This window comes from Mauremys reevesii, unplaced genomic scaffold (genome assembly GCF_016161935.1).
Source record: "Mauremys reevesii isolate NIE-2019 unplaced genomic scaffold, ASM1616193v1 Contig12, whole genome shotgun sequence".
Classification (NCBI taxonomy): domain Eukaryota; kingdom Metazoa; phylum Chordata; order Testudines; family Geoemydidae; genus Mauremys; species Mauremys reevesii.
In genome coordinates this window covers 942,406-970,047 of record NW_024100738.1, presented here as the reverse complement: position 1 = coordinate 970,047, position 27,642 = coordinate 942,406, and the positions used below count along the sequence as shown (strand labels likewise).

At 54.1% G+C, this 27,642-nt stretch overlaps 1 protein-coding gene across 1 annotated transcript in view; it reads right to left on the bottom strand.

Annotated features, from left to right (window-relative positions):
* LOC120392872 (zinc finger protein RFP-like) overlaps nucleotides 1-27,058 on the bottom strand; it is a 60,636-nt gene extending 33,578 nt beyond the window's left edge. Inside the window, exons 1-5 of the mRNA XM_039517545.1 lie at nucleotides 26,642-27,058; nucleotides 24,154-24,249; nucleotides 23,638-23,868; nucleotides 19,611-19,633; nucleotides 18,779-18,894 (exon numbers count right to left, since the gene is read on the bottom strand). Coding sequence (XP_039373479.1) covers nucleotides 18,779-18,894; nucleotides 19,611-19,633; nucleotides 23,638-23,868; nucleotides 24,154-24,249; nucleotides 26,642-27,058 — 883 coding nt within the window. The remainder of the gene's footprint in view (nucleotides 1-18,778; nucleotides 18,895-19,610; nucleotides 19,634-23,637; nucleotides 23,869-24,153; nucleotides 24,250-26,641) is intronic.
* Between the last annotated feature and the right edge of the window lie 584 nt (nucleotides 27,059-27,642).

Genomic DNA, 27,642 nt, shown 5'->3' with positions numbered 1-27,642 from the left:
TGCAGCAGCAAGGGGGTGTTTCCTTGCCTGAAAATGACTCAGGCTGTTTGCAGAGCAGGAAGGACCCAACTAATTTCACCCCTGAAAGCTTTAGTGAAAAAATGTATCACTAGGGCTCTGGTCCTGCAATCAGCCCCTGTGCTGGTGGGGAGGGTCACTGAGGCATTCCTCTCTGAGGATGAGCCTGCAGGAGCTGTGTGTTAGGAGTGATAGTCAGGCTGGGCAGAATTTTTTTATAATATATAGTTTTGACAGATGTTTGTTTTAAGCAATTGTTATATTTATTGATTTAAACTTTCCCAGCGGCACAACAATCTGGGTTTTAAGCATTTCATTCCAAGTAAAATGTTCACGGTTGTGGGAAATTATGGGGGGGATCAGACAATATTTTGGTCAGACAATAACTAATGACATTAGACACTGAGATTCGAAAAGTTGAAGCTTTAGAACTGTTAAAATTGTCTGTGAGCAGGTAAGTCTCCTCCCTCCCCCAGCAGCACCCCCAGGGCAGTAACCCAGTGCCTCCCCCACCACCACAGGGACTGAGGCTGAAAGTCCATCTGATGGCAGCTCAGGGTCCTGTGGAATGTGCTGGGAGCCACACCTGCGCGACTCCACTAATTAGGTGGGTGGCCCTTCATTCTCTCATGTACAGCCACTCAGGCACGCACCTTTAGAGGGTACTATCCACGGACCACCTGAATGGAGCTCGCAGACCACTGGTGGTCCATGGACCACAGTTTGAGAACCTCTGAATTAGGGAACATGCTCATTTAAAGTTGCACAATGATCCCTTATAACGTTGTTTAGCAGCCACCTGCTTTGTCCACTGCTTGCAGAAAGAGCAGCCTGTTGGAGCTAGTGGTGGGGGCTTGGAACCAGGGTGGACCGGCAGCCTCACAACAGCTCCCCTGAGTTCTCTGTGTGGCCTTGGAGCTATTCCCGGGAACCTCCTGCTTGCAGAGGGTGCAGGGGGAGGGGGGAGGGGTGCTGATGTCAGGGTGTCCTCCTCCCCTGCTCTTGCCCCCCATCTCCACAGAGCAGGTGAGAGGACACGACAGGACTCAGGACAGAGGCAACTTGCTGGCAGCAGCTGCTGTCTCAACTTGCCAATCTACTTAAAAAGGCAATGTAGTTAGCGTGGGGTCAGCGTACTTTAAAGGGGCAATGCGTGTCTCTCACACACAGGGCGTGTGTCTCTGTCTCTCTCTGCCATGTTGTCTCCCCTCCCTCCATTCGGGCAGCCTTGTAGCATGTGAGGCTACATTAGCAACAATGTGTTAACTCTTGAGGGCTCAGCCGAGTGCTAGTTCCTCATTTAGCAGTAAGGCATTCCCTGGGAAATAGCCACCCTCTGACTCCACCACCTCCACCAAGCTTCACAATCATCACTGCTGTGTACAGTATTAAATTGTTTAAAACTTATCCTGTGTGTGTCTATGTCTATCTATCTATCTATATAAAAATAAAGTATAGTGTTTTGTCTGGCAAAAAAAAAATCCCTGGAACCTAACCCCCCTCCCCCATTTACATTAATTCTTATGGGGAAATTGAATTTGTTTAACATCGTTTTGCTTAAAGTAGAATTTTTCAGGAACAGAACTACAATGTTAAGTGAGGAGTTACTGTATATTTTTTAAAAATGTAAAAATGTGAGGGCTTGGGGGTGGGGTTGGTGATGAGAGGTTTAGTGTGTGGGAGGGGGCTCAGGGCTAGGGCAGAAGGCTAGGGTGAGAGCTGGGGATGAGGAGTTTCGGGTGCAGGCAGGCCAGAGAGGAGGACTCCCCCCAGCCCTCTCTTCGCAGGCAGCAGCGAGCTCTGGGGGAGGGGTCCCTACATCCCCCCCGCCCCCTGCTCACCTCACACCACTGTCAGTGCATGTGCTCCAAGGGCCCCTCTCAGGTCCAGGAAGTCCCCTCGCCTCCCCTGTGGTGGGGGCAGGGGAGGGGTTGCCATCACATGTGTGCCTGCTCCCCTGCTGCTGCCCCTCACTGTAGCCTCACTCGGGGTGGGGGCTGGGGCTACCCCTTGTCCAGCGTGGGGCAGGAGCGGTGACTGCAGGCAGGAGGGTCCCCCCAGAAAATGAAAGGGTCCGAGGGGGAAGGCAGGCTCAGGATCAGTCTGCCCTGGCAGTAGTGGTGGGGGGCACTAGGACCCTATGGCGGCAGTTGATGCCTACGTGGAGCTGCAGGGACTCTCTGGGGCCTGGGAGAGGCACAGGGGCAGCAGGCGGGGACAGGAGAGAGACCTGGCCCTGAACACTAGTGAGGCCTGGCCCTGAATATTGCTGGAGCCCGGGCACCACGGGCCCATATAACTCGCTGCCCCTGCTGGAGGCATGCCTGTTCTGGCAGGACGGTTGTTCTCAGTGGTACCCCAGCGCATCAAGTGACAGTCTCAAAGGGGTCTCTGTGACTGAACCTGTCACGGGGTGGACGTTTTTTGTTGCTCGGGGTCCCACACAGTGTTTAGCCCAGTGATCTCCTCTAGTGCAGGCCGGCAGCATCTGAGTTTAACTCTTTGTGGAGCAGCACAGGAGTTCAGAATCCCTCTGGGAAACCTCCTCTCCCTGCTAGGCCTAGGGCCTGTATCAAGGAGTCTTTTCCTCCTAATCTCTGAACTTCTTCACTGCTCAGTGCTGCTGAAAGGGGCAGAGTAGCTTGTGGTTAGGGCACTGAACTGGGCCTTGAAAACCAGGTTTTTATATCCAGCTCTGCCACAGATCTGCTGAGTCACCTTGGACAAGTCACTTCCCCTCACTGTGCCTCAGTTTCCCCTCCCACCCTTTGTCTGTCTTGTCCAGTTGGACTGTAAAAGGCTCAGGGCAGGGATTGTCCTTCAATGGGTTTTGTGCAGGGTCCCCCACAATTGAGGTCAGAGCTCATCTGGGGTCTGTAGGGGATGCAAATAACAATAAACACTGTGATACAACCAGTAATACCAGCCACAGCTCATAATTCCCCCACCAGCTTTCATACAATGAAGGCTACACACATCTGAATGACACAGTTACACCATTAACCTGTAATTAACATCCAAAGTTATCACCCATTAGACTGGACAGCAACTCGATACCTTGTACTCCTGGGCAGCCTCCTGTATGGGAACCACTGTGTGAGCGCGGTGAGCCCGGGATCTGTCGCACACCACACAGATGGGTGTTTGATCCTCTTCACAGAACAGTTTCAGAGTCTCCTGGTGTTCCCCACACACCCCGTCCCCTCCTGTTCCCTTTGCTGCCTGTAAACTCAGTTGCTTGGCGATTTCTAGGACATTTTCCAACTGCCTGTTGGGCCTGAGGTTTCTCTTTTGCACAGTTTCTCCGCACTGAGGGCAGGAGGCGGCTGTATCGGATCCCTCCCAGCACTGGCTGATGCAGGCTCGGTAGAGATTGTGCCCACACTCCAGACTGACTGGTTCTGTGAAATACTCCAGACAGACAGGACATGTAGCTTCCTCCTGGAGACTTTTCCACGGGGTTCTCTGCAGCCATGGCTCCCTCTGGGCAGTGGAACAGGAACAGTTTCACTTTCCTGATGTCAGGAATGTAGGGGCAGGTTAGTGATGGGGATGATTTACCAGCACTGATGGTGAAAAAAATCTAAATAAAAACAAAAATCAAAAGTCTTGCCCCTCAACTGCCCCAGCCAGGCCCCCACAATGCACCCCACACTGCCAGAGACAGACTCTCATGCCTCCACCCCACTCTGTCCCAGTCAGGGCCCCATGCACCCCTAACACCCCAGCCCAAGCCAGTGCCCCCTCCTCATTCTGCATTCAAATACCTCCCCCCATGCACTCAGGGGTCCCCCTTGTCGTGGAAAAATTGACCACACCTTTGATTTTGGGTCAGACACACAAGGCACCTTTATTAGGGTACACAATACAATTATGCAGCTAGGGACGGTCGGCGTATCCCCAAGCAAGGGGGGTTAGCCGCCTTGCATAAATCACACAGCTTCAAGCTTATAAAGGTAAAAACCGCAACACGTAATCATGCACTACAAATTTTATCAGCCTTATTTGGTATATTTATCAGCAAGCCAATCAGAGCCCCTCTGGGGCCATGACTCGGACCCCCTACCATCTAGGGGTTTTCCTGTTTTTGTCTCTAGAGGCCCGTTTTTTGCCACGTCCCCCCTTCTTGCAATACCTTCTCTTGCGTTATCTTGAGCACTAAATTACCTAATGCAACTATTTTCCAATAGAGTTGTACAATAAGCACTTTCCTAATTGTATGCCCACCTATTTGTGGTTTCCATTGTACAAGACTCTTCTGCTTTTATTAATTTTCCATAGCTAATAAGCTGTTATTTTAGGTCAGGTTACCCAATTACCAGTAGGGGTGGGTTCTCCTTTTCCTCCTGTTGACCTTTTGATTATGCCATGCAGGCTTCCAATTGTGTCACACAAGTTCTTACAAATCTTTCTTATGCCTTAAGGTCAAATTGGCCTGCAATGGCCTTCTGTTACTTATGCTTAGCTAACTTAGCTTGGGGCAGACAAGACACAGTTTCAGGGTAAACGCAATCTGGGGTACGGGGGTGGGTCCCTGAAAATCCCCATCACCCTCAAGCAACAGCTCTCTGTGCCCCCCCAGAAATCCCCACAGCCAATGTCCCCCTTGCCTCTCTGAGCCCTCTTCCACACAACACCACCAGTCCAATATACCTACCAACCAAAACCAAGAGAAAGACAGATCAACACAAAGGACAGAACTTTTAATTTTTTTTTAAGTGGGGGGAGAGGCGACACGAGGTACCGCCAGTACACACCCAGAGCAGACCCTACGCCTGGCTGATGCACCCCAGATGACCAAAGACCGACCAAGAATTAGCACAGGACAGTGGGTGCCACTCCCCTCCCTCAACGAACCCCATAAAGCCACCTCTCCCCCCATCCCCATCCCAACCCCAACCAGGCCAATCCCCCGCAACTCCCTCAAACCCAGCTGCAGCCTTTGCCAGCCCCTCCCCACACAGCCTGGGAGTTCCCCTCCCCGCAGCTGCTCCCCTACTGGTGCACAGCAACTGCCAGGTGAGCAGGAAAAGGGCAGGTAAATTGATGCTGCCCCACTACAGCTACCGCTATTCCCCCCTGCAAACCACAACCCCCAACCAACAACCTCCCTGCAGTGAGCCAGGTACAGCCACGTAGGGGCGGGGGAGTGCAGGCGTGGGGCAGCCAGCAACCCTCCCCCGGCCCCCCATCAAAGAACAAGTCAAGGTCCCTGCACACGAGCCAGGCGCCCGCAGCAGCCGCATGGCGCCGCAGAAGGCTCAAGGAACGGGACCAGCAGCAGTCAGGGGATTGTGAAAGCGAAACCAAAACCAAAAATCGTGCAAGCGCAGTAACAAGCATTTAAAGCTTTTTTAAAGCCGATTGGGTAACCGGGAGCCAATCACGCTCTCGGGAGGGAAATTAAAAACCAACCAACAGAAGAGGCAGAAGCCCCGCCCCCAGGGGCGGCCCCAGAACAGGCAACATTCGCTGCAGGAGAGAAGCCGAGCGAGGCCGGCCGGGCTCTGCCTTGGCAGCTCCTGCAGCAGCTGCCGGGTGTTTCCCTTCCTGGGACTGACTCGGCTGCTGCTGGGCGTGGAGGAGCCCCCGGGGACATTGCAGCCTGCAGGCGTTTGTGTGACATGTGCCCCCAGGGCAGGGCCCTGTGGCTGGTGGCATCTCCCTATGGTGATGCTAGCATGACCAGCTGTCCCAATTTTATAGGGACAGTCCCGATATTTGGGTCTTTTTCTTATATAGGATCCTATTACCCCCCACCACGTCACAATTTTTCACACTGGCTGTCTGGTCACACTAGGTGATGCACTTGAAGGAGTAGAGTCTGTGTGTCTGAGGAGAGAGACCCAGAATTCACTGATATATTAAATATATATAGCTGCCAGTTTTAAGCATTTTTTCCCAATATTTATTGAGTTAAATGTTCACAATTGCACAAAACTCTGGGTTTAGCATTTCCTTCCAATTGTTCTCAATTTCATTTTTCACAGTTGCGGGAAATTATGGGGGGATACGTCAATAGCGAGTCAGATCCCAATGATTTAATGTCAGCAGACAGCGAGATTCAAAAAGTTGAAGCTTTATAACCATGAAAACACAGATGGTCACATCACTTGTCAAAAGATGCAGAGTCGCTGTCCTTCAATCAAACACAAATAAGTTCTGAAGCAGCCTTGTTCTTACTTTGTGTATCTCCAATTATCATTTATTATCAATAGAAATATTTTATTCGTTGGTCTGTGTGTAGACAGCAAAAGCTACGCTTGCCAACATTTATGAATAAAAGCTAATTCTTCCCAACCTTGTGATGATAAACTCTCAGGCTAAAAGCTTGGTTAAGCTGGAATAAGTGTTTTGAGACTCGATGCTCATTTACACTAACACTGTTTTCGCTCAGTGGAAAGGAGCTGCAGCATCACCAAATTCATGATTTTATCATGAGTTTTATAATATTTGGTGTGTTTGATGAAGCCCCAGCTCCTGGAAGCATGTGAGGAGGTGAGACTCTCAGCTTTTGTTTTCTAAGCAAAGGAAATATCTAGCTCTTTTTGTTGCAGAAATAAAACATAAAAATTTCACCCCAGTGCAGTCAATGCTCAAGCATAATTTTTTCAGGCCCAGTACAAACTTGTAACTCAGGCCACCTCCCACACATGGTAATGGGGGTTGCAGCCTGGGCTGGGCCCCCAGGGTCTCCGGGCCTTGGTAAAGTGTACCAATCCTCCCCCCCCACCCCCACCATGTGGGGGCCCTGAGTGCCATCTAAAGCTCTGAGAAACCAAAAGGCAAATAAAATAATACTAATATTTACTATTTATTATTATTAAATCTCATGATTTTGGGGGTCTGGCCTGATTTAAGATTTTTAAATGCCTGGGGTTGGCAGCGCTGTGCCAGTGAGAATTCAGACCATAAATCTCTCTCAGTTACCCAAGGGAATCCCCTAAATGAGTGTCATCGTTGATCTAACAGAGCACAGTGAACAGAAAGGGAAACGGACACCGAGGACAAGCTATGGGAACGCGCAGGGAGCTGGTCTGTGGGCCCCAAGCAGGACATGAGCACAGTCCCCCCAGGCCCAACAACAGCAATTCCGGACCCCAGGGCAGAACAGTCAATGGGCCCCCGCTGGTGCCCGCATGCACAAGCTGCGCCCATGTGGACCCATCCACCTGACATTTGGGTGGTGCTGCGCCTGTGCTGGCTGGTGCCCAGTGAGCTGTCAATTGTGCTGCTGGGGCTCTTCCGGCACAGCCAGGGCTTCCACATGCCCCCCCACCTGCCTTCGCTCCTGCCGCTAGAACCACCCCTTGTGCCATAGGTGCTGACTTTTAGTTGTGCCGGTGGGTGCCCCATCCTGGCTCCTCCTCCTTCCCCAAGGCCAAGCCCCCATTTCACCCCACTCCACCGCTTCCTGCCCCTGCTCTGCCTCCTCCCACAAGTCGCCTCCCCTGACAGCCTCCTCCTACCCACTGCTCACTCCTTTCTGCCCCCTCCTGCCTTAAGGGTGAGGGGTGTGTGTCTGGGGGGGCTCAGTCTGTCCCCAGAACTGACAGTTTTCAGCATATTTATACACTTCTTTCATACTCTAGTTATTGAATGTGTGTCTATCACTGGTATCGCAGCAATGTCATTATTAAAATAGCAGTGAACGACAGCATTACATTATCATGAATTACAGTGTATTAAAATCATTACACTCAGCTACAAGCTGCCTTCACTGACACCCCTGTGTAAAGACACTGTATTCACTCTGTGCCTCACCCCTGCTTAGGGCTTGTTTGGGAGCTGAGGGCCACTGATGGCTGTGGGAAGAAGCAGGGGCGGCTCTACGAATTTGTCCGCCCCAAGCAGTCATGCGCGGGAGGTGCACCGGAACCCCGGGAGCAGCGGACCTCCCGCGGGCATGACTGTGGAGGGTCCACTGGTCGTGCGGCTCGGCTGGACCTCCCGCAGCTGCGGAGGGTTCGCTGGTCCCGCAGCTCCAGTGGAGCTTCCGCAGTCATGCCTGCGAGAGGTCCAGCCGAGCCGCGCGACCAGCGAACCATCCGCAGTCATGCCTGGTGAAGACGTGTGAGCTTCTTGCCCTGAAAAAGTCTGCTCCGAGGGAGAGGAGGCTTCCCAAAGTCCTGACTGGCTTTGTGGGGCGCAGTTCCAGAGCATCACCCGGGGACTCCATGACACCCGGTACCCACCAGGTGGGCGAGTGGGCTTTCTGGACCAAAGAGAGTCCCTAGGAGCATGTGCCTTGACTGTGGTGCAGAGTGAGTATGCTGCGGACAGGGGAGAGGAGGGGTCCCTCCCCTGGAGCTTGCTGCAGCTGGTAACGGGGTGGGGGGGGAGCCCTCTCTGGCCCTAGCCCTGGGGCAGCCTGTCTGCATCCCAAGTTCCTTATCCCCAGCCCTGCCTCACCCCAGAGCCTGTGCCCCCCAGCACCCCAACCCTGAGCACCCTCCTGCACTGTGAACCCCTCATCCCCAGCCCCACCCCAGAGCCCTCACCTGAGGGGAAAAACGTGCAACTTAAACTTGGTGGTCAGTTTGGAGTATCATTGTGTTTAGCACAATACTTGATTATTTTACACCCCTTTAAAGTATATAGTCATATACAGGTGTTACAAAGTGGGAATGTTCTTAATGGTTTCTCTGAATACTGTGTTGGTGCCTCAGTTTCCCCTATGCATTTCTCAAGGATCTAGATGGTGGGATAAGGGGGTGTGATTGTTGTAGAGCCCTAGAGTGCCAGTGTGATGCCATCTGCACAGAGAATGGCCGAAACCCTTTCTCCGGGCAACTGATGGCCTGGGCCGCACTCCTGAAAGCTGCCAACTGAAGGTGTTGGAGAACAAAGAGATCAGGTGGCCTCCTAATGCCTGGAAAAGAGACAAAGGCCAGAGGAGAGAGTGTCCGTGCCTGTGTGGACTTCCGGGAAGCACATGGTATGGAAGGGGATGCTGGGATGCTTTGGAACCACTCCTTCAAAGCCAGTCAGGACTTTGGGGGAGCCTCCTCTCTCTGAGCGTACTGTCTCCAGGGCAAGAAGCTTACACCTTCCTGGGTCTGACCTCAGAGCATTCAGCATGTCCTTCCACACCGTGCGCTTTCCGCAGCGAGTCTGCTCAGGCAGGTCCTGGGGCAACCAGAGGTCCCTGCACCCCTACTCTGCAGTCAGACGTGACTCTCAGCCAGCCGGTGAAACAGAAGGTTTATTAGACGACAGGATCACAGTCTAAAACAGAGCTTGTAGGTACAGAAAACAGGAGCCCTCAGTCAGGTCCATCTTGGAGGGTGGGGAGCCCAGACCCAAGTTCTGGGTCTCTCCCCATTTCCCCAGCCAGCTCCAAACTGACACTCCCTCCTCTAGCCTTTGTCTCTCTTCTGGGCAAGGAGGCCACCTGATCTCTTTGTCCCCAACACCTTCAGTTGGTACCTTGCAGGGGAAACTGAGGCACCCACACAGGATTCAGAGAAAACATTAAGAACATTCCCACTTTGTCACAACAGGTGCAACAAAATATAATACCGTATATTGAAGCAGGCAAGTGCTGCTCCTGACTTTCCACTTTTAATTGACCCTTGTAATCTTGTGGTGCCGACGCGTTGTAGCTTCATTTTATATCAGCTTACAGGGCGAGAGCGGGGGGACCACCATTTTGGGCACCACCAAAAATTATACAAACCTGCCGCCTATGCACCCATGTCCATTTTCTCATGTCTCTCTGCTCCCCATCTCCTGGGGGCTCTGTCTAGTGCCCACTCCCACCCACCCACTCAAAACAGCAGAGGAGGTTCCCCCTCCTCACGTAGGAAGGGTGGCCTAGTGGTTCAAGCACAGGCCTGGGGTCAGGTGTGCTGGGTTTGATTCTCTGCTCTGCCACTGACTCCCTGCTTAGCCAAGGGAAAGTCACTTCACCTCTGTGTACCCTAGATCCAACCTGCCACGTGGGGCTAATGCTGACCCTGCCTCCGAGGCTGAATCCCTTCATGGCTGTGTGGTGAGGGGGGAACTGGAGATACCAAGGTGAGTAGTTTGGGCTGAATTTCTCCACAGCCGGAGAGTGAGAGCCAGCTCCACACAGAGGGCATGGGAGAGAGAGGGACTCAGCTGTCAGAGCTTCTGCCCCCCACCCCACTCTGCATGGTTCCTGCTGGAGTCCAGGGCTTCTCCTACTCACTCTGCCCAACCCCCCACCCAGCTACCACGGTCCAGGGCTTCTTCTCCCCACCCCTGCTTAGTGTGGCTCCTGCCAAGGTCCAGTGCTTTTCCTTCCCCTAATGTGCCACTGCACCCATCCAGCGCATGCGCCTAGGAGCCCTGCAGCCTGCTGGGGCGATTTCAAAGGGCCTGGGGCTCCCAGCTGCTGCCACCATCACTACCAGGCATTGGCAGCTGCTGCAACTGGAGGCCCCAGACATCACACGGTGGGTTCCTGTTTGTGGGTTGCTAAGCAGAGAGACACACCCCTCTGCAGCCCAGATATAGGCCCTTAACTGTGAGAGAGGTGTGACTTAGGACACCCCTTCCCCCCTTGTCGGCATCTCCCATTGGCTAGCTGACATGGCTGCCCGCCTACTGAGGTGGCTTTTGTGAATCACATTGTAAGGTGCCTGTGTCGCCCTGGCATTGTCTAGGGAGTTCTAGGCCCCTGACTCAGCTCTGAGGGTCACAGTGCTGCTGTCCCTGTGATTTTCTCACTGCCTAAAAATTACTTACTGTGATGCTCAGCACTGCAACACCTGAGTCCCTGCATGGATTGCACCCTGTGCAAACAGTCACCTCTCCGCAGAGCACAGCTGAGCAATTCCTGATTGACATGGGTGTGCACAGGACAGAGGCAGAGTACAGGCTGGTTAGTGACACATCACACAGTAAAACCCAAACTCTCTTCCCTGAGGCACAATATTCCTTGCAGCTGGAACATTAAAGTGGAACAAACACAAAGAATTGTTTGTAATATTTTATTTACAGTAAGTACCTGGAAAGTAGCAAAGTAAAAGGAGCTGAGAAGGAGCTTTAATAACTGCAGCAGGGCAAGGAGATCCCCAGCTACTGAGAACAGTTTTCTTTATGGCACTAAAATTGCACCAATGGCCAGGAATTAATATAGGGAATTAATGAGTTACAGTCTCACTTTCAGCAACATGTAATAAATCTCCCCGTCCCACTCACATTCCCTTTCCTTTCGTACTGTCCTTTTCTATTCATTATTGTTCTAGCCTCACTTTCCATCCCTCTTTATTTCCCTGTGTCTCTCCTCCCTATCACAGATCATCCCCCTCGGCTGCTCCCTTCTTTCCCTGATCTTATCCCTTCCCCTCGTGATGATCCTGGGCAGGGCCGGCTCCAGGCACCAACCTACCAAGCATATGCCTGGGGTGGCACCTCGGGAGGGGGTGGCAATCGGGGTTTGTTTTTGTTGTTTGTGGTTGGGCCAGGCGGCGCTGGGGCGGCCCGACGATGCTCGGGCGGGGGCGGGGATTTGGGTGGCACAACGTGGCGCTGGGGGCTGCGGGGACTCGGGCGGTATGACGCTCAGGGAGAGGTCGGGCGTGCTATTTTTTCCTGATCTTATCTCTTCCCCTCGTGCTCATCCCGGGCTGGGAGCCCCCAGTGAGATCTAAGGACACAGATCTGTACAAAATGCTCCCTGCTGCTGCTTCTCCCCAACCCCCCAAACCCTGATTGATTCATGCTGTGTCCCTGCCACCCCCACCTCCGCCTCTATCCAGCCCGGCTGTTAGTTCTGCCCCCTGCCCAGCCCCCACCTCTGCCCTTCAGGGCCCCTCCTGCAGCCCCAGGGGTCTTCCCCCTCCTCCCCCCATCCCTGAGGCTGCAGAGAGGGCGGGGGAGGTGCTTCCAGGGGCCATAGAGATGAGGAGCCAGAGGCTGGGTAGACAGGAGTCCTCCAAGATCATAGAGACTGGGGTCCATGAGGCAAGAGAGGCTGATTTCCGGTTCCCCCCTCTGCTGTGGGACACAGTCTGAGCCGGGCTCCCACCACACAGAACCAGGGTCGGATTCTCTCCCCAGGGATGGAGCCCGGTGGGAAAGTGAAGATCGGGGCCTCGTCACCAGCATCGATAAATGTCACCTGCCCCCGGTCACAGTCCAGACAAACCCGGATCCTGCTGGGGACCCAGCTCAGGGGCAGGGGGGTCTCAGGGGAGGTGAGAGCCTGGAACTGACCCCCCCACTGCCCCACAGCCCAGATCCCCCCCTCAGGGCGAAGGCTGATCTGTCCCTTCCTCCTCACAGACTCTCTGGCCACTCCCACAGACCAGTATCGCCCACCCCCCACCTCCACCTCCCAGCAATGTCTCCCCGAGGTGAATCCCTCACAGCCCAGCACACACAGCGCAGTGTCAAATCTCTCAGGGTTGTTGGGCAGTCGCTGTCGTGTGTCTTCCCATCTCAAACGTTTCCGATCCTCAGACAGGACGAGGTTGGGATGAGCCGTGTCTGGATCCAGAGTCACATGCGCTGGGGAGAGAGAATCAGAGCGTTAGGGGCAGAGCTCAGCCCTGGGGGAGTCTGGGGCCATTTCTCACACTCCTCTGCAGCCCCATTCAGGCTGGGACAGTCCCGGATCTCAGGGAACTGCCTCTGTCTTGGACACCTGAGGGCACGTCTAGACTACCCGCCGTATCGGTGGGTAGCGATCGATTGAGACGCGATACATCGATCCCCAAAAGTGCTCCTGTTAACTCCAGTATTCCACCAGCATGAACGATGGTAGCGCAGTCGACAGGGGGAGCCGCGGACGTCGATCCTACGCTGTGAGGATGAGAGGTAAATCGATCTAAGATACTTCGACTTCAGCTACACTATTCACGTAGCTGAAGTTGCGTATCTTAGATCGACCCCCCACACCCAGTGTAGACCAGCCCTGAGACTGAGCAGAGATGTCACTGCAGCTCCTCAGTCTTTGTAACAGGTCCCACTTCATTAGTTTCTCATTTATCACAGAGGCTTCAGCTCCCACATCCTGCTGCTGGTGTTGCCCCATTCCCAGCAGCACAGACACAGCCAGGAAGGCGTCAGAAGCTTTTATTGAGGGAGCAGAAGTGGCAGGTACCAGCTTTAAACCCCAGAGGGAAGCTTCCTCCCCTAATGCAGCCTCCAGTCCCAGGCCAGGGAACAGAGAGGAAGGTGCAGCAATGGGGAACAGCCACTTAAGACTAGAGAGTAGGAGGTGGCACTGGGTGGGGTAGCACCATCTCCAGCCTAGAGAGAAAGGAGGAGCTGACAGTCTCACAGGAAGAGCATCTCCCCAATCCAGGAAGCAGGGAGCAGCTCCAATGGGAGAGCCCAGCCCTGCCCAGAGGAAAGGCAGGATGTTGGAGAAGAGCGATGGGAGACCCCCTGCACCGGGGTGAAGCAGAGGGATGTGGCAGGGAGCTCTGTTCGCGTGTGACTCAGTTAAGAGTGTTTCTGTTCATCAGAATGGGCATGAACTCAGCATTAAGGGTGCATAGGTGGCAGGTTTGTATAATTTTTGGTGGGGCCCAAAATGGTGGTGCCCCCCCACTCCCACCCTGTAAGCCGATATAAAATGAAGCTACAACGCGTCAGTGCCACAAGATTACAAGGATCAATTAAAAGTGGAAAGTCAGAAGCAGCACTTGCCTACTTCAATATACAGTATTATATTTTGTTGCACCTGTTGTGATGAAGTGGGAATGTTCTTAATATTTTCTCTGAATACTGTGTGGGTGCCTCAGTTTCCCCTGCAAGATGCCAACTGAAGGTGTTGGGGACAAAGATCAGGTGGCCTCCTTGTCCGGAAGAGACACAGAGGCCAGAGGAGGGAGTGTCAGTTTGGAGCTGGCTGGGGAAATGGGGAGAGACCCAGAACTTGGGTCTGGGCTCCCCACCCCCCAAGATGGACCTGACAGAGGGGTTCTGTTTTCTGTACCAACAAGCTCTGTTTAAACTGTGTTCCCGTCATCTAATAAACCTTCTGTTTCACCAGCTGGCTGAGAGTCACATCTGACTGCGGAGTTGGGGTGCAGGGACCTCTGGTTTTCCCAGGACCCGCCTGGGCAGACTCGCTGCAGAAAGTGCATGATGTGGAAGGGCATGCTGAATGCTCCGAGGTCAGACCCAGGAAGGTGTAAGCATCTTGCCCTGGAGACAGTATGCTCCGAGAGAGGAGGCTCCCCCAGAGTTCTGACTGGCTTTGTATGGAGTTGTTCCAAAGCATCCCAGCATCCCCTTCCACACTATGTGCTTCCCAGAAGTCTGCACAGGCACTGACACTCCTTCCTCTGGCCTTTGTCTCTTTTCCAGGCATTAGGAGGCCACCCGATCTCTCTGTTCTCCAACACCTTCAGTTGGCAGCTTTCAGGAGAGCAGCCCAGGCCATAGTTGCCCGGAGACAGGGTTTCAGCCATTCTCTGTGCAGACAGCTCACACTGTCCCTCTAGGGCTCTACAACAATCACACCCCCTTATCCCACCATCTAGATCCTTGAGAAATGCAGAGAGGAAACTGAGGCACCCACACAGTATTCAGAGAAAACATTAAGAACATTCCCACTTTGTAACACCTGTATACGACTAGTTATATACTTTAAAGGGGTGTAAAATAGTCAAGTATCGTGCTAAACAAAATGCTACTCCAAACTGACCACCAAATTTAAGTTGCACGTTTTTCCCCTCAGGTGAGGGTTCATGGGTGGGGCTGGGGATGAGGGGTTCACAGTGCAGGAGCGTGCTCGGTGCTGGGGGTGCAGGCTTTGGGGTGGGGCAGGGCTGAGGATGAGGAACTTGGGGTGCAGACAGGCTGCCCCAGGGCTAGGGCCAGAGAGGACTCCCCATCACCACCACTGGCAGCAGCAAGCTCCAGGGGAGGGACCCCTCCTGTGACGAAGTGGGACTGGTCTTACTGGGGGCTGGGTACAGATCCTAAGTATCTAGCAGCAAAAGGCTATGCAGCCAAATGCCTGACGTTCTGTCGCCTAGCAACTGATGGCCGGGCCCCTCCCTGCAAAGGTGCTGGCTAAAGGTGTTGGAGACAAAGGGGTCAGGTGACCTCCTGGCCTGGGAAAGAAGCAGAGGAGAGAGGAGGGGCCGGAGAGGGTTGGGCAGACTGGAGTTGGCTGGGGAAAGAGGGGAAGCAGGGAGAGAGGGCTCTGATCCCCGAGTGGGGCTGTGAGGCCCCAAGATGGTCCTAACCGGGGGGATCCGTTTATCTGTGCCTGCAAGACCTGTGTTGGACTGTGTTCCTGTCGTCTAAATAAACCTTCTGCTTTACTGGCTGGCTGAGAGTCCTGGTGAATCGGCAGGGAGCCCGGGGGTGCAGGGCCTGACTCCCCTACACTCCGTGACACCTCCTCTCCCCCCCTACCCCCCACAGCACACTCACTCTGCACCACAGTCACTGCACATGCTCCTAGGGCCCCTCTCAGGTCCAGAAAGCTCACTCCCCTCCCCTATGATGGGTACTGGGGGGGGGGGAGGTGTTTGCCATCACAGGTGGCCTTCCATGTTGCTGCCCCTCACCATAACTTCACTGTGGATGGGGGATGGGGCTGCCCCTTGCCCAGCATGGGGCAGAAGTGGGGTAGGCAGGGTGGTGGCTATGGGGCGGGGGAGCAGGATGTCATAAAATTCACCCAAGCCCCAGCTGCTCAGGTCTAGGAAGCCTCCCTCTCCCATCCCTCCTGTGGCGGGTGGGTTGGTGGGTGCTGGGGGAGAGGGCATTGCCTTCACATGTGGCTTCCTGCCTCCCCTGTGCAGCCTGCTGCCCCTCACCATAGCTTCACTGGGGGACGGTGGGAGGGGATGGCATGGGGCTGCCCCTTCCCCAGCATTGGGCAGGAGTGGGGGCTGGGGCAGGGGGGGAAATCATAAGGTCAAACACTCACGGAAGAACCCAGCAGCTGCTAAGGTGAGTGATGCCCGTCTCCTGGCCGGAAGTCCCCTTCGCGTCTCCTCCAGGTAGGAGCAGGGGAGGGGAGGGCAACCCAGAGCCTTTTAATTCCCGGCCGTGGCTGAGATTTAAAGGGCTCTGGGCTCCCCGTGGCTGTGGGCAACCCAGAGCCCTCTGACTCCCGGCTGCAGCTGAGATTTAAAGGGCTCCAGGCTCCCCATGGCTGCGGACAGCCCAGAGCCCTCTGATTCCCGGCCGCGGCTGAGATTTAAAGGGCTCTGGGCTCCCCGCCACTGCGGGCAACCCAGAGCCTTTTAATTCCCGGCCGTGGCTGGGATTTAAAGGGCTCTGGGCTCCCCGCCACTGCAGGGCAGCCCAGAGCCCTCTGATTCCTGGACGTGGCTGAGATTTAAAGGGCTCTGGGCTCCCCGCCGCTGCGGGCAACCCAGAGCCTTTTAATTCCCGGCCGCGGATGATATTTAAAGGGGAGAAACCTAGCTCCAAATATTGGTGGAGCAGAGCCCCTGACTGTGAATATTCCTGCGGCTTTAGCCCCAGGAGCCCATATAAGTTGGCGCCCATGTAAGGGTGGTGTCAGGACTCTTTTTGTGTCCCCGCCCCCTCCGTGGCCCTGACCGAGGCCCTGCCCCCTGGCCAGGCTGGGAGACTTGCCCGCTATGGAGAGCCCCTGACACTCCATCTGACCTGGACATGGGCCTTTGGCAGCAGTCCCCAGCCCATGTCCCCACTCCCTGGGGTGCACCACCCTGGGCAGCTGGAGGATCCAGGGCTTCCCAGTGCAGTCCCTGGATGGCGGCCTGGTTCTGGCTTCTGGCCTGGCCAGGGCCTCAGAGAAAGAGGAGCAGGGGTGGGGCCATTGAGAGAGGCCAGCACCAGGGAGAGGTTGATGCCACGGGTAGGGGCTGCACTACACAGAGAGGAGCTGATCAGTTGCCCTGCCCAAAGCACAGACACTGCCTGCCATGCTCCACCCCTGCCAAGGCTTGCAGTGTCCACGGGGGTGGGGCAACGTGGCCCTCTTCCCCCAAACTATGCCCATGCTGAAAAGTGTCCTGGTCATTCCACCTTTAAAAGTGTGTGTGTGTTGTGGGGGGAGACATGGGCCCCTGGATCTCCTTACCATTTAATGTGTTATTTTTAGGGCTGTGTGTGTCATGGTCGCTGTCAGTTTGGTTGGTAACTTTAGTTACAATCTCACGAAGACGTTTTCTCTGGAATTTTCTCATAATTTAAAGGCAATCTTCACCCGCAGACTCACCCTGTCTGTGTGCTCCAAATGATTCTCCCCTTTTTCTCTCCAGTTCAGACGGCAGAGTGTCTTGGGGGAGAAAGGAGAAGAGAGGTGAGATTTCAGACTTTCATATTCATAAGAGCATCCCCACTCTGAAACTGTTTTATAATTATGTGACAATGGCCCCGTGTGTCTTGCCCAGTGTGCAGAGTGTCAGAGGCCCAGCTTTACACTGCCCACCTCCCTCTATCCCTCGTCCACCCCCTCCCTCTTCCACCCGCCCTCACCACCCCCATCCCATTCCCAGCCCTCTCAGGAACATGCCTTGTGCCTGCAGCTGCTGGGGAGGAGGCACCAGAGGCCCCTGTGCTGGAGGGATCCCTGATCATGGGGGAGGGGCTTTCTCCTTCCCTATAGCCCATTTGGCCCAAACTAGCTGCAAACGGGACCAGTGATGGGCTGGATCTGCCTTTGAGAAATGTGTCCCATGCCTGGTGATGGGGCAGTAGACGGGGAGGGCTCTGAGCTGTAGTGAGTTCTTTGCCACGTGTCTGGCTGTTGGGTCTTGCCAAAATGCTCGGTACCCAACTGACCATCATATCTGGGGTCCGGAAGGAATTTTCCCCCAAGTCAGATTGACAGAGAGCCTGGGGATTTTTTTCCTTCCTTCCTCTGCAGCCTGGGGCACGAGTCAGTTGCAGTTTGAAACTAGAGTCAATGGTGGATTCTCTGTCATTTGTGTAGTGGGGCAGTTACCCCCCTCCTGGGATAAAAGGAGGTAAAAGGTGAAAAGCAGCTGAGGTCGGCTGACTGGGGAGGCAGCCACAGCGGGGGCCACACCCAAATAGGTCACAACTGGCCCTGACCAAAGGGCTGGGAGCTAGGCAGGCAAGAGTCTCACTGCAGGGCTGCCTGGGAGCAGAGCACAAGGTACCTTACACAGAGCAGGGCTGGGGGTGGGGCAGGCAGAGCTGGGGAGCTCTGGCCTGGCAAGTCCCCAGGCTGAGGCCTTGTTAAGGGCCAGGGATGGTACTAGGGCTAGAAAGGCAGTAGGTGCAACCCCTTTGCTAATGATGAGTGGACATTGCGGACTGCAGGCTGCCCCAGAGAAAGGGGGCTAGATGACTGGCAGTAACCACTGAGGCAAGGTGGGTATAGAGGGTTGGGATGCTCCCTGGGAGAGGAGACCCAGAGTTTGGGGGTACTGCTGTGGGCAGAACCCCAAGGTAAGGGGCACTGGGGTCCAGGAGGAACATGGGGGGGCCTGAGGCAGGAGAGACACTGGCCAGCAGTTGGTGCTCTGGAGCGGGAAAGCTAATTCCCTGACTGACCAGCAGGAGACGCTGCACTGCTGAGTGCTCAACCAGTTACACTTGAAGTTTTAAAATCATGATTCAAGGACTTCAGTAACTTGGCCAGAGGTTAGGGGTCAATTGCAGGAGTGGGTGGGTGAGATTCTGTGGCCTGCAGTGTGCAGTTGGTCAGACTGGATGATCATGATGGTCCCTTCTGGCCTTAAAGTCTTTGAGTCATTTCTTAATTTAACAGCATCATCTAAGTGTGAACCAATTGATCAGCACCATTCTCTTCTCAGCAGCTTATCCCAATTTCCATTCCTAGATCCCTTCTAGGTACCTTTGAACTTCCCCAGAATCTCCATTAGCACAATCGTTTTCTGGGGGAAACCACTGACTCGCTCTTCCAGTTCAGGAGAAATCTCTTCTGGCTGCTGGAACTTCCCCTTCTCACACCTGGAGGGAAACAATTTCATGTGATTATATTTTACTGTGTGACTCATTATAAGTTCTGGCTAGTGAGTTGCTGCTCTAATGGGCCTGGAGTTAGAATTCCTCAACTTCGCCCAGCCTCAGAGCAGAAGCAACACAACCCAGGGCCAAGCAACCTTTCCTTCAGAGGTCATTAATATTCTTCAACTCTGGTCTGGAGAGATCAGCTCTGGGGACAAAAGGGGAATTGAGTCTCCTTGGCCAATTCGCTCCTTGGCCTCCATGCTCTGAGGGACAGGAGGTTCCCAGGTGAAGTGCTGTAGAAATCTGCCTCTAGGAACTAGTCTGAGACACCAACTACCCCTTCATCAGCTCATTTCTCACAGGTCTCCAAACAGCACTGAGATAGGGAAAGGCTGTTGAAAACTACTGCCCTGGGCTGAATAGTGACCAGGACCCAGCAGTGACAGGCCCATATTCCATCCCCACAATCCTGAGGCAGTAAGTCCCCCAGGGATGTGACATCTCTACAAAATATTTGAGGTCAGTCATTCCCACTGACTGGAGAATTCCAGAGTCTTCTGTACAAGAGTTAGCACCCCAGGATGGAGTTGATCAGAGAGATTTGTATCCAACATGTGATCTCCCCACACATTTTGCTGTAGAGCCCCAGGAGATGCGGTGCTACCCTCATCATCAAGCTCTTTCCCAGCATTGTGGAGTGCGAGGGAGCCACATACCTGCTCAAGGTGGTTCTGACATCCTAGAGGAGAGAGAGACAAAAGAATTTCAGTCCCCTCTGACACACACACACACAGGGGATCCCAGGGAAGGGATTTAGGAAGTATGGGGGAAGAGACCCTGCCCTGGCCCCTGGGCCATTGATTCCTGAGCTAATGGGGCTTTTCCATCTTTCATATCTCAGTGACTCTGCTAAGAATAATATTCACTCAGATGTCAGCAATGCACATGCCGAGTTACACTGAGATCTCCAACTGCTGGACTCCAGTGCTTATGATTCAGCAGCTCGCTCCTCCCTCTGTGGGGGTCTGGCATGTTTCTAATGATGAGTGACGGTTTCCAATTGTCCCTGGGGGTGCTCAACCCCATTCCCCACCCCAAACCTTTCCCCAATGCCACACCCCAACCCAACTCTTCCTACTCCCACTCAACCCCCACCCTGTCTCTTCCTCGCCTCCTCTTGTGAGCTGCCATAAATATTAAGGAAAGAGTAACATAAAATACCTCCTTGCAGCTGTACTGAATCGCTTTACCTCTAAGGGGTTAAGAAGCTCAGATAACCTGGTTGGCTCCTGACCAGAAGGACTGATAAGGAAAGAAGCTACTTTGAAATCTGGTGGGTTGGGAGAGGTTTTGTTTGGGGTCTGTTTGTTTGTTCCCTCTCCTGATAGAGAGATAGACCAAGCAGGTACAACAGCTCCTGAAAACCTACCTGAAATGATCCATCTAAGATTACAAAAATTCTAACTAAGGCAAGGAAATGCGTTAGGTTATTTTTTTGTTTTAGCTTGTGAATTTTCCCTATGCTAAGAGGTAGTTTTATTCCTGTTTTTGTAACTGTGAAGCTGAGTCCAGAGAGGAGTCCTCTGTGTTTTAAATCTTTTTATTACCTTGTAAAGTTACCTTCCATCCTGATTTTGCAGGTGTGATTCTTGTACTTTTTTCTTTATAATAAAGTTCTTCTTTAAAGAACCTGATTGATTTTAGTGTCCTAAAGATAAGGGTCTGGTCTGTACTTACATTAAAGGCAACTGGTTGGTATATTATTCTCAAGCCTCCCCAGGAAAGGGGGTGAAGGCGCTTGGGGGGATATTTTGGGGGAATAGGGTTCCAAGTGCCCCATCTCTGAATTTTTGTTTAAATCTCAGCTCTTAAATTTCATGGAGAGCTGAGATGGTGGCAGCAAGAACAAGCAAAGGAATTTGTGCCTTGCGGAAGTTTTTAACCTAAGTTGATGGAATATAAGATTAGAGTGTCTTTCATGTGGGTCCCCACATCTGTCCCTGTAAACGGGCTACTCATCGCCGCGGCGCCTCCTGCTGGTTTTCCCGGGGAATTGGCTCTTTTTCAGCCCGGAGCGCCCTCTGCAGGCCGGTGATCCCCCTTTTTCCTATTGGCCCCGTGTCCCTCCCAGGACCCGGTGCCCCTTTAACTATAATTGGGTCTCCCCCTCCCAGGGGAACCCCCACCCTACTATCCCCACTTTGCCTCAGTAGTGGCCACTGACAGTCATGGTCTAGCCCCACACCCTGGGGCAGACTGCAGTATCAGCCCACTCATCACAGGCAAAGGGGTTTGGACCTGCTGCTTTGTCCTACCCCTGGGCTACCCTCTGCAACCCACAGTACCTATAGGCCCTTTGCTAGGCCACAGCCTGGGGCTTTCCAGGCTGGAGCTTCCCTAGCTCCTCAGCCTGTTCCCAGCCCTGCTTCACCCTAGGTCCCTTCTAAGCAGCCAGGCCCATCCCTCTCTGAAGCAGAGAGAGACTGTCTGCTCCTGGCTTCCCTGCCTTCTTATAATCCCTGTTCAGTTTGGGGCGTGGCCTCCAGCTGCAGCCACTTCCCTAGTCAGCTCAGCCAAAAGCCCCTTCCCAGGGCTGTTTTAAAGCCCCACCAGGCGGGAGCAGATAGCCACTCCGCTACACACCTCCCCCCTTAAAACCCCCACCCTTGGGGATAGGGAGGTTTCTTGGCCTGGCTCAGGCGCCCATGTGCCTCCAGTGCCACTCGCTTCTTCTCCGAGTCCTGCAGCAGCTTCCTCAGGCGGACCTCCTCGTCCACAACAGCCGCATATTCCTTAGCGAGCTCCACGCCACTCGCTTCGACGGCGGAGGGCCCGCTCTGCAGCTTCGAGCCGTGCCCGTAGATTTGAGTCCCCCAGGCCCTCTTCCCTCAGGGTCTGGGTTCCCTTGGTGGCCTGTCCCAGCACCACCTGTGTCCATCTTGTCCCCTGGACACCTTGCTTCTGGGCCCCAGCCTCTTGCTGGGCCCACTCCGTCTGGGTCTCCCCATCTAAGACAGGCGGGATGATGGTTTGGGTCCCAGCCTCCTGCGGGGTCCCCACGATTACCACCTCCGCGGGTGTCACCTTCTCGAGATTCAACAGGGCCCCTTCTGGACCTCCAGGCACCTCCCTTGGCCAATCCTCAACTTTCTTGAGGGGGCAGTGCCTCTTAATGTGGCCTGGCTTCTGACAGCCCCAGCAGGTTCCTGGCCTCTTCACTGCTTTGGGCCTTCTCTGACCCTTCATGGGCCTAGCCTTCCCTGGGCTGCTCGACACCATGTTCTCTGGGCCTGGACAGTCCCTCCAAAAGTGGCCCATCCGTCCACAAGTCCAACATACAGGCAGCTGCCTGGGTTTCCTTACCCGGCGGACTGCCCAAGGGATTTGGCACCGTCCCAATCTGGGGTGAGGCACCCTGCCCCCAGCCCCATAGGGACAGTCTCGTTTTATGTGCCCACTCCCGGCACAGACAAAACAAGTCCTTTGTTCCTCCCTGGGCCTCCTGGCCCTAGAGCGGGGTTTCCCCCTCAGCTCTTTTCGATTCCTCCCTACTATCTGTCGTAGGAGCTTCCTCAAGGCCCGCTGTTCCTCCACCAGCAGGGCCATCTGTCTTTGGAGGGGCCATTGCACCTCCTGCAGTCCCTGTGGGTCTCCAGCCCCCTTCCTCTGGGGTGCTGCCTCAAAACCCCACCCTGGGACAACACCTGGAGTCTCCGCCAAGAAGACCCCGGTGTAACAGGGATCCATCTTCCCCTGCCTCAGTTTTTCCACCTTCTTTTCAAGTCTCTATGTCAGGGCAACTGTCCCACAGTCCTTGCCCTGGCCCTTTGTATCAGGGGCGGACCGCTAGTGCCCGCATTCTCCACCACATGTAAACGGGCTACTCACCGCCGCGGCGCCTCCTGCTGGTTTTCCCGGGGAATTGGCTCTTTTTCAGCCCGGAGCGCCCTCTGCAGGCCGGTGATCCCCCTTTTTCCTATTGGCCCTGTGTCCCTCCCAGGACCCCGTGCCCCTTTAACTATAATTGGGTCTCCCCCTCCCAGGGGAACCCCCACCCTACTATCCCCACTTTGCCTCAGTAGTGGCCACTGACAGTCATGGTCTAGCCCCACACCCTGGGGCAGACTGCAGTATCAGCCCACTCATCACAGGCAAAGGGGTTTGGACCTGCTGCTTTGTCCTACCCCTGGGCTGCCCTCTGCAACTCCCAGTACCTTTGGCCCTTTGCTAGGCCGCAGCCTGGGGCTTTCCAGGCTGGAGCTTCCCTAGCTCCTCAGCCTGTTCCCAGCCCTGCTTCACCCTAGGTCCCTTCTCAGCTTCTAAGCAGCCAGGCCCATCCCTCTGAAGCAGAGAGAGACTGTCTGCTCCTGGCTTCCCTGCCTTCTTATAATCTCTGTTCAGTTTGGGGCGTGGCCTCCAGCTGCAGCCACTTCCATAGTCAGCTCAGCCAAAAGCCCCTTCCCAGGGCTGTTTTAAAGCCCCACCAGGCGGGAGCGGATAGCCACTCCGCTACAGTCCCCCAGAGTTCAAAGTGGGGAGGGAATCCTAACATGAGCACACTCCCTCCCCGCTCCTCCCCCTCCCTCCGAGCATCTCCTGCACACAGTGGAACAGCTGATTGCAGCAGGCAGAGGGTGCTGGAAGAAGGGGGAGGAGTTGATCGGCAGGGCTGACAGTGGGTAGCACTGAGGGGAAAAGCTGGCTGTCCTGGAGCACCCACCTATGTTTCTCATTCAGTCTCACCTGTAGGAATTCACTCGCTGGCTTCTGACACTTCCCTTCCATCTCATTGATCAGCTCACTCAGACGGGAAATCTGCTCGGAGAGTTTACTGACATTTTCATTCTGGATCCTCACTATCTCCTTGTCCAGCTTCTCCAGCTGGGCCAGCAGGAGTCGCTCTTGTTCCTTCAGGAACTGCTGCAGTTGCTGAAATTCAGACACAATCTTCTGCCTCTCGGTTTGTGTTTGTTTCTGTATGAAATAGGGCAAGGGCTGGTCAGGCTCATGGATGGAGCCCAGGGTCCAGTGGACAAGCACTTCACGGGGACATTTGTGTGAATTCAGGCAAGCCACAAGGGCTACTCATCAACTGAAATGAAAGCTTAGGGCTTGTCTACACATGAATCAAACCCAGCAATCCATGATCATGGAGAAACACACACAAGCCCATGTTCACGTAGGCCACACAGGAGTCTGCCTCCAAACAGACCTCCCAGTGGCCAGTCCCACAGCTGGTTCAGAACAACAGGCACCTACCAGATATTCCCGGCAATTCCTCTCTCCAGTCGCTTTCAATCCCAGTAGCTTTTCTCTCTCTTCCCTCAGAGTTTTCAAGTGGGACTGGACTCTTTCCTGAAGAAACAGAAATGATTTGGGAGGTTTCATCTGGATAGTTGAGAGGTGCTTGGAAGTGGGTGTTTTTCCACCCGAAACCCAAGATGACTATGGTTCTAATCGCTTTGCGACATCAGGACCACCAAGGAGATGAAACCTCATTAATGGAAACTAGGAGAGTGTCACATTCAGACTCGTTACCAATTCTGGTTCAGTGTTTTTAGTAATTGGCAAAAGATCTCAATTATACCCAAACTTTACTGGTATTTGTGAATTAATTAATGGTACAGAGCATAACGGCACTGGAGTCACATGGGGGTGAATCAATAAACCTGTTTTCTGAAGGTTTAACAAACAAAGTGATACAAATCTCAGAAGCTACCAGGATTTAAATATGGGCTGGGATTTCAGCCCTGAAGCCCTGGGGCTGCACTGGTTGGGCAGAGCTGGTCTAAGCACCAGGGCAAAACTCGTGAGATGTCAGGAGGCCATTTGTCTGGTTTGAAGCTGTACAGTCCAGTTTTGTGCAGCACTATCTCTGTCCGGCAGGGTCCCAGCACTGGACGTGGCTTTGTCTGGTGCAAAAGGGAGAGGAGGAGACTGACGATGCAGGACACCCGTGAGGGTGGGGGCGTGGCTGGGGGTGGCACCTTCATGTAGAACGATGCAGGCGGGTGGCACGCTGGAAAGAACGGTGGTGGGGTCCACACAGGGTGACTGATACTGGTGAGGACAGGCCCATGCAGGCAGGCGTGGGTATAGCCAATGTTCTGGGGATGCCTCAGTGACCTCCCTAATTAGACATGATGCAGATTTGTATAAAGAACGGGTTGAGGGTTGCCCCAGTGCTGTCCTAACCCCTCTCCATGGCAATGGCCCCTGGGCAGGTACCTCATGGTCCCATTCCCTGGTAAAGATCCCGGAAGCAGTGCATTTTGGGAGATTTCAAAAGGCTGCCTGGTGGGACTAATGGAACCACTCTGGCTGGTCCTTACCCACGTACACAACAGAGCAGGTCAGACTGGCACCGGTCAGCTCCAGCCTGGGGTTGGTTTTGCTACAACCCAGTGTAATCCCAGTGGTACTTGGCATGGACCTGAGCTGTCTGGAGCCCTTTTGTGTGCGGACTGAAGGTGCTCGGGGTCCCACACAGCGTTTAGCCCAGTGATCTCCTCTAGTGCAGGCCGGCAGCATCTGAGTTTAACCCCTCATGGAGCAACACAGGAGTTCAGAATCCCAGTGAGAATCCTCCTCTCCCTGCAGGGCCTGGGACCTTTATCAAGGCGTCTCTCCCTCCTAACGGAGACACTACATCACTGGGTGGAGCTGATGCTAAGATGGCAGCATGGCAAAGTGGTTTGGGCCTTCGACTGGGTCTGGGGAGATTTGGGTTCTATGCTAAGCTCTGTCACTGACATGCTGGGTGACTATGTGCAACTCGCTGCCCCGCTTTGTGCCTCAGTTTTCCTTCCCACCTTTTGTCTCGCTAGACCAGTGGCAACCTAGCAGTCGATAGCGATCAACTAGTTGATCATGGAGATTCTCCCAGTCGATCGCAAACTCTGGCAGCTGTGCGGCACTCCCAGAAGGGGCCAGTTGCCCCTGCAGCCTGGGGTGAGGGCAGGGTTCTCTTCACGGGGCTCCTGCCTGCAAGCACCGCCCCCGCAGCTCCCATTGGCTGGAAATGGGGAACTGTGGCCAATCGGAGCTGCGGGAGTGGTTCCCGCAGAGAGGGGCAGCGTGTGTAGCCACATGCTCCCCTCCAGGGGCCACAGGGGCACATTGGCCCCTTCCAGGAGTGGTGCAGGGTTGGGACAGGCAGGGAGCCTGCGTTAGCCCCGCTGCACTACTGACCGGGAGCCACATGAGGTAAGTCAGTGCTGCCCAGCTGAAGCCAGCTTCCCATATCCCCTCCTGCACTCCAACCCCCTACTCAACCCTGACCCTCCTCCCAGAGCCAGCACCATGTGCCCACACCTGCACCCCAACACTCTGCCCCAGCCTGTAGCCCCCTCCTGCACCCCAATCCCCTGCACCAGGCTCAGCTCAGAGCCCCCTCCCAGACTGCAAACCCCTCGGCCCCAGCCCAGAGCCCGCACCCCCACCTGAATCCCAACCTCCTGCCATAGACTGGTGAACGTGAGTGAGGGTGGGGGAGAGCAATGGAGAGAGGGGCATATGGAGTGAGCAGTGCTTCTGGGTGGGGGGGTAGATCCTGTTTTCAAGATTTGATATTTTGCCTCTGTTGCCACACTGCCATACCATTAATTTTGTTATAGCATCTCCCCACACAATGAAGACTTTACAGAGCTGAAGGATGAGTAACATATGTGCCAGGTAACTTTCAGTGAAATTAGCCTGTAATTAAAGCCCCAAAGTTAACGCATTAAATCTGACAGCAATTCCCTACCTTGTACTCCTGGGCAGCCTCCTGGATGGGAACCACCGTGTGAGCCCGGTGAGCCCGGGACTCTCTGCAGATCACACAGATGGGGGTTTGATCCTCTTCACAGAACAGTTTCAGAGCCTCCTGGTGTTCCCCACACACCCCGTCCCCTCCTGCTCCCTTTGCTGCCTGTAAACTCAACTGCTTGACGAGCTCTACGACATTTGCCAGCTGCCTGTTGGGCCTGAGGTTTCTCTGTTGCACAGTTTCTCTGCACTGAGGGCAGGAGGCAGCTGTATCGGATCCCTCCCAGCACTGGCTGATGCAGGCTCGGCAGAAATTGTGCCCACACTCCACACTGACCGGTTCTGTGAAATACTCCAGACAGACGGGACATGTCGCTTCCTCCTGGAGACTTTCCACGGGGTTCTCTGCAGCCATGGCTCCCTCTGGATAGTGGATCAGGGTTAGTTTCAATTTCCTGAATTCACACTATGCCCCGCCTGCAGCAGCAAGGGGGTGTTTCCTTGCCTGAAAATGACTCAGGCTGTTTGCAGAGCAGGAAGGACCCAGCCAATTTCACCCCTGGAGGCTTTACTGAAAAAAGGTACCACTAGGGATCCGGTCCTGCAATCAGCCCTTGTGAGTGTGTGGAAGGTCACTGAAGCATCCCTCTGTGAGGATGAGCCTGCAGGAGCAGGAGCTGTGTGTCAGGAGTGATAGGCAGGCTGGGCAGAATTTTGTTATAATATATAATTTTGACAGATTATGTTTATTTTAAGCAACTTTTATATTTATTGATTTAAACTTTCCCAGCTGCACAACAATCTGGGTTTTAAGCATTTCATTCCAATTAAAATGTTCATGGTTGTGGGAAATTATGGGGGGATCAGACAATATTTGGGCCAAACCAGAACTATTTAATGACACTGGACACTGAGATTCATAAATGTTGAAGCTTTAGAACTGTTAAAATTGTCTGTGAGCAGGTAAATCTCCTCCTTCCCCCAGCAGCTCCCCCAGGG